The 15083-nt window shown below is 37.0% G+C and overlaps 1 protein-coding gene across 1 annotated transcript in view; it reads left to right on the top strand.

The window, feature by feature from the left end:
- Positions 1–15083, top strand: part of LOC107677899 (xin actin-binding repeat-containing protein 2-like) — a 61280-nt gene that overhangs the window by 9203 nt on the left and 36994 nt on the right. The window contains exon 4 of the mRNA XM_016472967.1: positions 4231–4278. Within this exon, the coding sequence (XP_016328453.1) occupies positions 4231–4278 (48 nt within the window). The remainder of the gene's footprint in view (positions 1–4230; positions 4279–15083) is intronic.

Raw genomic sequence — 15083 nt, 5'->3', positions numbered from 1 at the left:
GTTAGTTCGCTGTATAGTCTGCCCGTGTCTCCTTGTTTGATGTTGCACTGCGATGTCTCATGTTTCAATCATGAGTCTAATGTCTAGATTTGCAGAATATTTTTACATAAGCTGTCATGGCTTTTTCATCATATCATTTTTTACAGTGTGCATCTTGGATGGCCTGAGGGTGAGTACATTTTCAGCAACTTTTTATTTTTGGGTGAATTATTCATTTAATCTGAAGGTTCAGATGGAAGCCTCACAGTTCATTGAGTTCCTGTAGCTCAGCTTTTAGTGCATGGTTCTAGCAGTGCGAAGGTCATGGGTTTGATTTTCAGCTGCTTAGGATGAAATTTACATTTAATCATTTAGCAGACACTTTTATCCAAAGCGACTTACAAATGAGAAGAGCAAACAGAAGCAATTCAGACCAATAGGAGGGCAACAGTATACAAGTGCTGTAACAAGTCTCAGTTAGTCTAGAACAGTACACATACCAGTTTTTTTTTCTCCAGAAAAAGAGACAAATAGAATAAGAAAATGTTAGCATTAGTTAGTCAAGTGCTGACGAAAAAGATGGCCAAAGACTCAGCTGCTCGAATTGAGATAGGCAGGTCATTCCACCAGCTTGGAACAGTCCAGGTAAAGGTCCATGAGATTGATTTCGTGCCTCTTTGGGATGGTACCATGAGGCGTCGTTCACTTGCAGAACGCAAGCCTCTGGATGGCGCATAAGTCTGAACTATCAAGTTTAGGTACATTGGTGCAGAGCCAGTGGTTGTCTTGTAGGCAAACATCAGTGCCTTGAATTTGATGCGAGTGGCTATCGGCAGCCAGTGCAAACTGATGAAGAAAGGTGTGACGTGTGCTCTCTTCGGCTCATTGAAGAACACACTTGCCGCAGCATTTGGGATCAGTTGCAGAGGCTTGATAGTACATGCCGGAAGGCCTGCTAAGAGAGCATTACAATAGTCCAGTCTGGAGAGAACAAGAGCTTGGGCAAGGAGTTGTGTGGCCTGCTCTGATAGGAAGGGTCTAATCTTCCTAATGTTGTATAAAGCAAATCTGCAGGACCGGGCCGTTGTAGTAATATCGTCTGTGAAGCTTAGCTGATCATCAATCACAACTCCAAGTTTCCTGGCTCTCCTAGAAGGAGTTATGGTTGACGAACCTAGCTGTATAGAGAAGTTGCGATGAAGTGCTGGGTTGGCTAAAACCATAAGCAGATCTGTCTTTGCAAGGTTGAGTTGAAGTTGGTGGTCCTTCATCCAGCCAGAGATGTCTGTCAGACAGGCTGCAATGTGAACAGCTACCGTTGGATCTTCTGGTTGGAATGAGACGTAGAGTTGAGTGTCATCACCATAGCAGGGATAGGAAAAGCCCTGTTTCTGGATGACAGATCCTAATGATGACATGTAGATGGAGAAGAGGAGTGGTCCAAGCACTGAGCCCTGAGGAACCCCAGTAGCAAGAAGTTGTGTCTTAGAAACCTCCCCTCTCCAAGACACTCTGAAGGACCTACCTGAGAGGTAAGATTTGAACCATTGGAGTGCAGTTCCTGAGATGACCATCTTCATGAGGGTTGACAGGAGGATCTGCTGGTTGACTGTGTCAAAAGCAGCAGACAGATCCAGCAAGATGAGTACTGTGGATTTGGAAGCTACTCTTGCCTGTCTCAGTGCTTCAGTAACCGAGAGCAGGGCAGTCTCAGTTGAGTGGCCGAGGTGTGTACGCGCTCTGGCGTAGTTTACGCAAGCGCCAGAAGTCATCTCTCGCAGGTATACGTCACTCATTGTTTACACCGTGCACAAACATTGTAGGTACAGTGAACTATCCCTTTAAGCAGTGGGGTTACTCGAGCCTGTTTAAATGCTGTGGGAAAGGTACCAGTGTGAAGAGAGTTGATGATATGAGTGACTGCAGGTATAACTGAAGAAGAAATGGCCTGAAGGGGGTGAGTGGGGATAGGATCAAGCGGACAGGTAGTAGGATGCTTGGAAAGGACACGTTTGGAAACGTCTGCCTATGAGAGAGGATAGAAGGAGGAGAGAGAGTGTGTTTGTGTTATGATGTGATTGTCAGTTTGCAAAATTGTTGGCCCTACCAAATCTCAACAACATCAAGCACATTTAATATTATCCTTCAGTCGGTGTGATGAATTCTCCTTGCTTTGGCAGTGACCAATGAGGTTTTTCTCTAAAGAACTGGCAGGCTGCTGTCCTGCTGGAGTCTGATCCAAACTAATTTTCCTCAACAAACACAAAGCCACCTATCGCAGACACTGATTGTTATGCATGAGCATTTTCCCTCCTGCTCTTAAATGACTAATTAAATAAGAAAGTGGAGGCAGAACTGTTTGTAATTATTCAATGTATTATTGAAGTGAATTCATTATATTACAATTGTTTTCGTTTATGCAGCACTCCAGAGATTTTGATTAGCTTCACATTGATTTCCTGCCCAGATGGGTTCCCATGATCCTGAAAAAACCCTGTAAATATCAGGGATTTCAAAAAAAGTAATGGAAATTATTTAAACCTTAAAAAGTCACGGATAAATAATCTTGGGAATTTCTATAATCAGTATGAATTTTTCTAGTTATGCTTAATTCTAGACTATGAAAAAGCATGCAAATTGGTCAGCAAATGTGCAAACCCTGGGTGTTGCAATGCATGAAATCAGAGAGAAATGTCAGCAGCAGTGATTTAGTCTGTCACCTCTGTTCCGTATTTAATCGGTGACTGTGACAGACAGAAAAGTGTAAGAATTCACCCAAAAAAGTCGGTAGGTGAGACACCAGTGAACAAAATCATTTTGTTTTGAGTCAGTGGATGCCAGAGCCAATGGAACCAATGGAAAATACATAAAACTAAGCCTGCAAAGCATATAAAATACATGTCAGAAATATCAAATTTTTTTATATATACAGTATATATGTACAGTTGCATCTCAATAAATTAGAATGTCGTGGAAAAGTTAATTTATTTCAGTAATTCAACTCAAATTGTGAAACTCGTGTATTAAATTGAAATAAATGAACTTTTCCACGACATTCTAATTTATTGAGATGCACCTGTATGTATGTATGTCTTTCAAAACAAATGTTTGCATACATGTTGAGTGTCATTTGTTGCATGAGGCTTTTATGGCTCATATAATATGATATAGTAAGAATATGAAGTTCAAACACAAGTTTTATTCAGAGACCCAAACTGAGCAAAATATGCAATTTGGTGCAATTCTGGTAGCTTGTAATGTAAATCAATATGATCTATATAACAGTATTGCAGCATGCTTTCATAAACTGCATATGCAAATATCATGCCACTCTATATTTCTCAATAATATGTTTTAGTAAGATGATATTTAAATCCTTAGTTTTATGATCAAATCTCTGTAGTTTCAAAACATATGATGCAATTCAATACAATAATGATTGAGAGATGAACAAATAAATGTTTCTCAAAAGCCAGAAGATAATCACGTTAAGATGATTTTGCTAAATTATTTATGGCTAATCAAGGAAGCAGTCCAGTTAATGTTCTTGAAATATTACTAACAATATAAAAGTTATTTTTAGGTTTACTCTATACAAATCAGTAAAGATTTCACAGCAGAAAAACATGAGAAGCACAAGCTGAAGGTGGACGTTTGTACAATTATACTAAAAGGCTGTTTACTTTCTAAAAAAGAATAAACTATCAGTCAGATGACAGAAAGCATGTAGATTGTGTGCAACAGGTTTTTCAGCAAAGTTGGTCAATTTAGAGGCCTCAGAAGTTTGTGGATGAAATATGATAGGCTTTATAGGGTTAACCCTTAGATTAGATGCAGTTGTAATAATCCCATAGTGCAGCATTAGCGTGTTGAGTTTAATGACAGATCATAATATTGATTTGACCAAGAGGTTGAGAAAGAAACACACTGAGTGTTGCTTCCCCAGCATAACATGAAAGTAATGAAGACCTCCAAAAAAAAAAAAAAAAACCTGCTGGCAGTGCGCAGGACTAAACGAGGGGAGGAGAGAGAAGAAGATGGTCTGAAATAAAAGCAGCTGTTCCTAAAGGCTTGCTGAATACGCATTATGTTTATGGGTGCCGCTGGAGCTGGTCTCCACCAGCCTCTGGAGAACTAAGCAAAGCAGACTGCTGGCGAGTCTGACCACCTGCAGGACAGGCAAGAAACTACAGGCCCAATCCGTGGAACTCTAACCCTCCTCTTCCTCCGGACTGACACGCAGTCGGTGAGTGTGTTGGCTGCCTGGACTGATCGATCGGCTTGGTTTGTCTGAAAAAGGTAATGAGGAACATTGGGCTTGTAATTGTATTTTAAAGGAAGTGTGCTTGGAAGGTTGAGTTTTGTAGTCATTGTTAGCGACTGAAAGACTGTGGCGATTGACACATTACTTCGGTAACGAGCACTTGCCCTGTGATGACAAATAGGAGATTGGCATGTGTTTGCTGAATAGGGAGTGATTCTGTTAATGATTATTTTACAACTTGATGAATAGCATAATGATTTATATAATTGAAAGAATAATTGGTCCTAACTAGATGCCTCTTGTGGTTTTTTTGTTTTGTTTCTATATATTTTTTTGTAATTTCTGTGTAATTTATTATTATTATGATATATGTCATTATTATATGTAATTTTATATAATATTATATACATAATATATGTATATATCACGATTTATCATTATTTATACATAGAGGTTATATATTATAAAAATAATTATTAATAATTATGATTAATAATATTATAATTAGTGTTGCTATTATTATTAATAGTAGTAGTAGTATACTTTAAAAAAAAATTAATATTCATATTTACTATTATTAATATATTAATATTAAGTTAATTATTATTATATTATTATACCTGTTTTCAGATATTCAAGAAGTGTTAAAAGAAGCTGCCATGAAAATCATTTGATTTCTTTCTTTCTTTCTTTCTTTCTTTCTTTCTTTCTTTCTTTCTTTCTTTCTTTCTTTGTGAAGTCTCTCAACTAGCTTGTTTGTGCTCTGAACACTGACATCCTTTGAGGAGAGTTGTGTTGTTTCTTTCACAATAATCAGATTGATTTTTAAAGTCCCACAGACTGCATTGAAGGAGGGTGGTTGGCAACACCATTGCAACCACTCAGTAAACTCTAGTATCGTTTCAGTGAGTTTTGCTAGGGCTAGATCTGGTTTTGTACCGTTTCCACAGTGTCTGGTAATAAAAGCCTTTTCATTTTGCTGTGAAATTCCATATTGAGCGGTTTATTGAATCGTTTATTGAAACCTGCTTTGCTTGAACCGCCAGCAGTCTTCCTCCAGACTGATGTCAGACTCTAAAGGCTCTGTCTTAATGAATGAGAACACAAGCTTCTCATTAAGAAGTTGTTTGTTTCTTTTTCACCTGATCAATTCTGTCACTGTCCTGAAATTGCCAGTACATCTGTTTTTTTTCTCTCTCTTTCACTCTTTCTGCAACAAATAACAAAATTGACTTTGCGCAAATTTAATTTCACTGACTCTCAGAAAGTTTTTCTATGTGATAATCACTGAAATATGGATTGTTTTGTTTTATGATAGATCGTTTTGAGGTGTTCAGTGAGGTCTCAAAATCTCTTGATTTTTAGAGCCGTTAAAATATTGCATGTTAATTTAAAGCTGTAGTCCGTACGTTTTGCCTCTTTGTCGCCATCTCTGTTTGAAAACCTAAATACAGCTCACATAATACACGTTTTAACATAAGAATTAATGAAAGTGCTTTTATAAAATTCTAATTAAAGCTGCAGTCCGTAAGTTTTGCCTCTTTGTCGCATTTCTGTTTGAAAACCTGGAATTGCAGCTGTGTGCGGAATTATCTAGCTTGCTTGGGTTGTGAGTCGGCACGGCTCCAGAGCGGATGAATCTAATATTTTGAGGAGTATGTGTGTGTGGCAGTCAGTCACCGCACTGGTGTGGATATTTACTGTACTTCGCAACCACAGATTCTAGCCTACGTCTTGGAATATGACCCAAATAAGAATTTTCACCGGATATTGTCATCTGAAAAAGTAACAAGTCTGCCATGTTTGTTCTGACCAGCTTATGATACATTTAATTATTCTGGCTGCTGTGAGAAAAGGCTATAAACGATCCCCCACCTGCAGGATCCTCACATGCGATAGCCTAGTTGCCGGGACAGGTTCTTTATGTTTACAGACGTGACGTAATGACACAGCAGCATGCTCGAATTTCCCGTGAAAACCTACCCGTACCACTCAAATTAGAAAACATTATTATAAGATAACCGTTGTGAATCGGGCTAAAGTAAGGCGATAGTTTTGAACACTGGCTGGTTATGTATTTGCTCAAATATTGATTTCGGATCATTTTTAGCCCAAAAAAGTTACAGACTGCAGCTTTAATTAACTGCTAAAGCAAAATGATGACAATGTAATAATTACAAACTTCAACAGAGTATTTACACAAGTATCAGTGCTGGAGAAAGGCTAACTAATGTAGAAGTCAAATCCATAATCCAGTTTACTTACCTAATGTGAATATTTGGATATTCAGAAAAAGAAAGATGTCTGGTGGAACTGGTGGATTTTATGTGTTAGGGGATTTTTTTCCACAAAAAAATTGTTGTGGAAGCAGTTTTTACTCAGAAATTGCTAGTAAATATCACAAACAATTACAAAAGAAATATCAATTGAATTAAATGTGAAATTATGACGTAGAAAAACTGAAATAGTATTTTCTTGTAAAATGTACTCTAATCTTTGCTTTTTTTACTACTTCAAAACGTCTTTTTTTTACAGTGTTGTTGGTTTTTGTACCAGATAAATACTTCTCTGATTGCTTGTATACTGTAATGAATTTTAGTTTAATTTGGGAAACTGCAGTTTCAAGGTAGCCTCACAAGCACTGAAATATATGTAGTTCAATTCCTGCATATAAACACAATATTGTTGCAGTTTCCCCATCTTTCATAACAGTTTAATCAGACGTTCAGTTCAGCAGGTTGTGGATCTTCAGCTCTCTCAGAAACCTGACTCCACCAGCCAGCCTGGTTTAAAATAAGTTCGATTTATTTTTGCGGCTACTTGGCGCCTAGATTACTTCACTTTCCTGTCATGTGAGCTCTGGACTGTACATAACTCATTACAAGATAACCTCGGATTGTTGACACACTTTAGACGTGAGGATTTGTATGATCTCAAGGCGAACGCTTTCAACCAGCACAAGCTCAATAGGAAACTAAGCCTGCCATATAGAGCGCTGTCCTAAATATGAAGAACAAGGATCTTCCATCATCTTCTCTAACACAGAGCTGCATTTAAATGCATCTGAAGCGCAAGAGTAGCTGTTACCAGGCTTATTTTGGGTGGTGGATGTCTGTGGTTGCTCATCCTTCTTGACAGGTTGATGGGTTTACAGCACTGAAGCCCCCCCCCACTCCAGCACGGCTAAATAGAGTACTCTTTACCCGCTGATGTTATGTACCACCACTCATGATCATGCATCATATGACTGCTGTGCATTTTAGAAATGTGTTCTGGCTTCAGGGCTTTTTTTTTATTTTATTTTTTTTACCTGTTTAGGGATATTGTATATATAGGAGTGGGTGATATAGCTCCAAAATTGTTATTTTATTTATTCATATTTTCAGTACTTGAATCAGTATGTCAATATTTATGCATTTCTTTTGACATGGAAAAACATTTTTTTAAACAGGTATATTTTATAATATAGCTCTAAAATGTATTTTATTTATTCATATTTTCAGTACTTAAATCAGTATGTCAATATTTATGCATTTCCTTTGAAATGGAAAAAAAATAAACATGGGTATATTTAAAATATAGCTCTAAAAATGTAGTTTATCTATTCATATTTTCAATACATGAATTATTATATAAATATTTATGCATTATGCATTTCTTTTGAAATGGAAAAACATAAAAAGCATTGATGTAACCAAACAGTCATTGTTGCAAGTAGATTGCAAATGTTTCATGTTTAACAACATTTGAAAGCAAAAATCTAGTTAAAATCTAACTAATCTAACCATTTCCCCTAATAACTATATTCAAGACTCGTATCATTTTCATTTATATGCACCAATTTAATAATACATAATATTATTAACATCAGACATTTGAATAAGTGGCCTATATAATAATAATAAGAATTATTATTATTATTGTAAGGATTTCTATTATTATTATTTTATTTTATTTACATACAATTTACTATATGATATGGGGCTGCTGAAAAATATAGTAATAATAATTATTATTATAAAAATAATTTTTTATGAGTTGAGGAAACAAAGGGGCTTATTTTTATTATATGTTATGTTTTTTAGGTTGTATGTATGTATGTATGTATGTTTATGATCTCTGAAGAAACAAAACAAAAAACAAAACAATGTTTGTCTTTTTGATAATCAACATCAAATGATGTGGTGACTCCCAGTGGAAATGAAAATATTGAACCACCATCTGATGAAGTAGGAGCTCCTATTAGAAACCAACAGCTCAGAGACTTGATTTGATCTGGCTTTACTTCAACACTTCTCTTCCAACCACGTGACTCTATTCTGGTATGTAATGCTCACTTTTTATGATCCCATAAATTCCTAATCGATAAAATCAAGTACCTTCCATTTTGATGTTGAGAACCCTGTTTCACAGAAATATGCCACATTACTGAAGTCAAATGCATGATTCAGAGGAGGTGTAGTATAATGCTAAAGCATCAGGCTGGAAACTGTTTGGTTGTAGACTCAAAACCCACAGGAGATGATGCATAAAACTCCATAGTGCCCTTGAGCAAAGCACTTAACCCCAGGTTGCTCCAGGGAGATAATAATAAGTGTACTTTAAGCATTAAAAGTAATAATTAAGTAAGTAAATGTGGCACTGGAATAACTTAGAGGAGCACATAGCAATGCCTGACCAAACATTGCAGCATTTGAAGCCATTAAAGCATATATTTCATTTACAGATGATTTAAAACACTAAGCTTCCAGCACATTTCTACACAACTGCAGATGTGAGCCCAAAACACGCCGTCTGATTCATCTTTATGTACCTATTTAATAAATGCTTCAGTGCCATAAATAAGTCTTTAAATGGAACGAAATCATTAAAAGTTAATGAAGAGTCCATTTTGCTGATCGTGCAGCAATACAGCGTTTTATATCATGATAAGCCTCGCTGCTTTTATTGCAACTGCAGACAGTCGCCAACCATTAGTGCACTCTATAATGAATGTTATACGATTATAACTGGGTGAATCTCACAAAACCTGTCAAGAAAATGTTTTGGTGATGTTTCAGTCCAAAAGCAAAAGAAAAAAATTAGAAAGAATATTTTGCGTAAAGAAATTGAAGCCTATTGTTAAATGGGAGGTATTATTGAGATATTTGGGATTATGAAATTGAATTTTTTGGCATTCATACGTATATATATATATATATATATATGTGTGTGTGTAATAGTATTTAATATACATATATTCTACTATAAAAAAACAGAAATAAAAAGCTTTGTTAATTTAGTATTTTTTCATGTCATTACATTGTTTAGTGCATAAGAAAAAAATGGTAAAATAACATTTTTTTTTTAATTATATTATATTCATATGTTATGCGTAGAGGACGCCAGGACTCAGTTTTTCTAAAAATAAAATGACAAGAGTAGACATGAAAAGATTTAAAACACCAATACATTTTTAGGTTTCAGGATTGTTTTATAACTAACTTTAAGGATGGTTCTCAACTATGTTATAAAATATATAACAAAATGATTTGATATACAATTTTGCTTTACGCAATATATGTTGAAAAATTTCATAAACTGGTTTTCCTATTTTTCAGTCTAAATGCAAAAGAAAAAAAAAAAAAGGTCTGGTGTTCCCCAGGGTTCATTTCTTGGTCCGGTACTGTTTTCCCTTTATATGCTTTCTCTAGGGTCTGTTTTTGACGAGTATGAGGTCTCTTTTCACCTGTATGCAGATGACACCCCAATTTATACCCCTTTGAAACGCGATAACAAGCAGGCCATAAAGCCTATTTTGGATTGTTTTGAGGAACTAAAACTTTGGCTTGCAAATAATTTCTTGAGCCTTAATGAGAGTAAAACTGAATTTATTGTGTTTGGCTCAAATGAACACTGTGTGTGCATGATTTTGAATTTGCATCTCTGTCACCTTATAGTACTACATGTGTCAGAAACTTGGGTGTCTGATTTGATAATAATCTCAAATTCGATAAGCAGATAAGTACCGTGGTTAAGTCCTGTTTTTATCATCTTCGTCTTCTGTGAAGCCATTTCTGTCCTTAAAGAAGTTCGAAATGACCTTATCTACTGTTTTATTATCTTTTTTTTCTTAGTTGTGAACTTTTCAAATAGTTCAGTATTGCTTATGTGTTTCTGGATATTTATTTAAAGAACTGTTTTGTAGATGCTCTTAGTTTAGTGTGAATGTTTGTGTATGTGTTTGTCTGATATGAATAGAATAGTTCACCAGCATAAGCCAGCAACAGATTCTTGCACTCATCCTAAATGTGTTTCGTTTACTGGCGTGTGATCAGATCACCGGCTTAGACTGTCACTCTAATGAAGACACCAAAGCATTTCCCACAATGCTGCTGTCAGTGCTGTGAATGGTTTTCTTAATAATGAAACACAAATAGAAAAAAAGACCCATACCGCATTTCATATTCATGCATTTGCTAACACATCCAGAGCACAATCATTTATTTTAATTGCTTTCTTCAGAAAAAAAGATCTTTCTTCTTTTTTGTTGAAAGTGCTTGTTAGATCAACTGATTCTTCTATTTCAAAGCATGTCTGATCTATTTAAAAAGTCAAGTCAAGTCAAGTCACCTTTATTTATATAGGGAGAATTAGCAGCGCGCTGTATACTTACCTCGGACTTGTGAGCGTCAGCCTGGGATGTTTCCAGTGCGGCTCTCCGCTCTCTCAGCTGGGTCTGCTTCGCCACCAGGTCACGGATCTGCTTCTCCACGGCCTCCAGCTCGAGCTGCACCGAATGCAGCTCGAACGTGTCCTCACCTGCACTCAAAGGTAGACACACATCCGCCATTAAAGCAAGTAACAGTGAATAGTGTATTAGTAATGTAAACGAGATTAGCGGCAACCACGCTGGCGATGCTAGCGGGCTATATGCTAAAAAGTCAATGCTGTCCTTAAAAAAAAGAAGCTCTGATTAAAAACCTAGTGAACTACTGTACCACACAAAAGTGCATACACAGATATATTAGGTATTTCGATAGAACAAATACAGTATATACTAATATTGAGGAAAATCATTTGGTGACACTTTGCTTAAAGCCTTTATATATAATGCATTATAAAATTAGTTTGAATGCATTAATTATGCTTTGTAATGCACCTTATAATGCATTTGTATGATCTCATGAATAATTGTAACCACAGTTATAATACATTACAATACTTAACCATTCATCGTTGCACATTTAAATAGTATATTGCATTAAAACACCTGACAAACAAACCTTCAGATATTATAATGCATTTTAATTTTGATTACATTTGAAACAAACTGGCTTTGAAACTATTTTCACTCAGAAATCACTCAAATAATTACAAAGAAATGGCAATTAACTAAATTAAAGATTAAAAATGAAATTTTGAAGTTGAAAGACTGAAACAATTTTTTTGTAAACATACTTCAGTAATTGCTGTTTTATTTGCAACCTCAAAAAAACGTGTAATTATGGTCAATTGATATTAATTTATTTTGTATTAAATTCATAATTGACAGTTCTCTTAAAATTTTTGGTGGATGTTTTTCTTAGTGCTAATTGCAGCGCATAAATTGCATTCTGTATGAATACAGGAGCACCCTAAAACGCTGTCTAGGTAGGCAGCTTGGTAGGTTTTGGTACAGAGTTTATCATAGAGGATTGAAAAATATCTCAACAATCACTACAAAACTGCATTAGCTGTGCTGTATGCCAGAAACATGTTCAGTCACATGTGACAGACTATTACACACCTCTAATTCAGTCCTTTAGAGGAATTGAGTAGTTGTACACCCACATTAGTGCATTTTTCTTTGCCTATACGTCAATATAAACATGCACTAACACCGAGGGTGGGATTAGATGCTCAGTTCGAGCTGCCAACAGCTCATTACCTTAATGAGGTTTTACAGCAGCCAGAGAGACACGTCTTCATATTCGACAATGTCTAATTGGGTTAGTGATGGGCTGACGGTGCAATTGATCTCAGTGATGCTTCTGGATGGAAGTGAGAAAGCCTTCGGTCGTGAAAGTTCCTCCCCCACCTCGCAATGTTTTCTCATTAAGGTCTCACCTCCGGCTATGTTTAGGCTTGTTAGAAATACAGCATGACTTCATCCTAAAACCGACTCCGAGGTGTCTGGCCTTTGAGACGGCGTTGATGGATAGCCTGTTGTCTTAGGTAGAATTGCAACCTGGATAGCTATGCAAACTCTCGCGGTTAAATGTAGGACCAACCATTTGACCTTTGCAAACATGACCTGTGATAGCATGTGATATTAAACCCGTATCTGCTCTGCATCCAAGAATATGAACTCCTTGTAAGGTGCTTGGCTGAATACTGAGCAGGATTCCTGATTACTCAATTTAGCCCGGGCTGTCGAGTGCAGAATGTTATGTCATTTTATTGTCGAGTCATTAGTGAACTGTCATTTGTTGTAGATAAAGCAATTTATCTTCTTTTTTTATGAGCAACACAATTAAAGTCTTAATGAAGCCTCTGTATGAGTCCCAGATTGCTGTAATCAGTCTTTATTTAAGTTTTTAGAGACACGTTCCACCTTAAAAACCTGGTGCATTAATCTATGCGTTGATTTAACAAAGTGAGGACCTATAAATCTGCGGATAAAACATTCAAATAGTAATGCAGATTTATATATTCATCAAGGGATAAATTATAGACACTCTTTTGACTCTTTTTCAATATGCCCTGCAGCTAATCTTGCTTGTATGCACTAATGACCTGGTTTAATTTGGTAGTGTTTGCCAAGTCAAGCATCACTATTAGTATTGTTCATATTTACGCTTGGTGGTTTGAACAAACCCTGAATGTTAAGTTTTTAATCTTTCACCGTTTGTGCTACAGACGGAGAGAGGTGTGCTGTTACTTTTCTGTGGCAGGTTTTGACTTGGGCCTGTACGTAAAACACCCTAGCAAACACTAGGAATGTGTAAAAATGAAAAAATGATATCTCGATAATTTCTGGAATTTGGTCAATAATGATAATTAGACATTATTTTGCTGAGTGTATTATTGTGCTGGTATTTTGATAGGTTAACAGTAGGACTGCCATGGACAGCTGACTCCCAAAGCTTTTGATATTCTTCATATTCTGTTTGTTTTTTTTGACATACTTGATAATGTCAAATCGCATATCGTTTAAACAACAATTATGATATTATCGTAAACAATATATATCGCACAGCCCTAGCAACCACCCAGAAGAATCTAGAAACCCCCCAAAACACTAGCAACCACCCAGAACACCCTATAAACCACCCAAAACTCCCTAGCAACCAGTTAGCAACCATCCAGAACACCTTATAGACCTTACGTGTCAGAGAAACAAGTGCACAGCCATCTTTATTAATGTTGTCTTTGAACTTCCCTTTTTTGCTGTAGCTCTATAGCATCGCTATGGAAGCGAAATCAGCTGGTGAAGTGGATTTACTTATTGTAGAGTTAACGAAAGTTATCATGTGCATTGTAATGTTCAAAGTAATGTCATAACAAATGTCAGTCAACCAGGAAGTTTTTAAAACGAGCGGATCATTCATAAATTCGTACGACCTTACCTTCACGCTGTTGAAATACAAACCGGAAAACAGAAGATAACGAGCACAGAGCTGAAAAGGGGCAGAGCTACATAAGGTCTATAAACCACCTGAAACACTTTAGCAACCAGTTAGCAACCACTCAGAAAACCCTAGCAACTCCTTAGCAACCACCCAGAAGACTAGCAAACAAATACCTGCTAGTAACTCTAGCAAAACTCTAGAGTTAAACTCTAGTAACTCTGGCAAACCCTTAGCAACCATTCAGATCTCTTGGCAACCACCCAGAAAGCACTAGCAACCAGTAGCAACCACACATAAGCCCCTAGCAACCACTCAAATAACTCTGCAACCTGCCAGAACTGCCTAGCAACTCCTTAGTAAAAACCTAACCACTTCTAAGATCCAAAAAACACCCTATCAACCAGTTAGCAACTACACAGAACACCCTAAAACTACCCATAACACCCTAGCAACCAGTTAGCAACAACTCAGAACATCCTAGATACCACCCAGGACAATTTTACAACCACCCAAAACAGCAATTTAGCAACAACTCAGAACACCCTAGAAACTACCCAAAACCCCATCAACCACCCAGAATACCATAGCAACCACTCAAATAACTCATCAACCACCCAAAATCCCCTAGCAACCAGTTAGCAACCACCCAGAACACCCTAGTAGTCACTCATGATTCAGCATAGCAGCTCTTTTAGCAACCACCCAGAATACCCTAGAAACCAGTTAGCAACCACCAAGAACATCCTAGCAGTCGCTCATATGATTCAGCCTAGCAACTCATTTAGCAACCACCCAGAAGACTCTAGAAACTACAAGAATACCCTAGCAACCACCGAGAACTGCATAGCAGCTCCCTAGTACCCACCTAACCACTCCTAAGACCCTAAAACATGCATAACACCCTAGAACCACCAAAAATACCCTAGCAATCTTTTAGCAACCACCCAGAGGATCCTAGAAACCACCCAGGACAATTAAGCAACCACCCAAAACACCCTATCAGCCAGTTAGCAACCACCCTGATGACCCTGGAAACTACTCATAACATCCTAGCAACCAATTAACAATCAATCCAGAGGACCCTGGCAACCCCTTAGCAACCACTCAGGTCACCCTGAGAACTGCCTAGCAACTATTTAGCAACCACCCAGAAGACCCTAGCAACCAACTAAAACACCCAGCAACCGTGCCGAAGATCCTAGCAACCCTTTAGCAGCCACTCAGATCATTTAGCAACCACGCAAATC

This window comes from Sinocyclocheilus anshuiensis, unplaced genomic scaffold (assembly GCF_001515605.1).
Source record: "Sinocyclocheilus anshuiensis isolate Anshui unplaced genomic scaffold, SAMN03320099.WGS_v1.1 scaffold164, whole genome shotgun sequence".
In the NCBI taxonomy this organism is placed as follows: domain Eukaryota; kingdom Metazoa; phylum Chordata; class Actinopteri; order Cypriniformes; family Cyprinidae; genus Sinocyclocheilus; species Sinocyclocheilus anshuiensis.
Note: the sequence above shows the minus strand (reverse complement) of the source record. Positions and strands in the feature narration are given on the sequence as shown.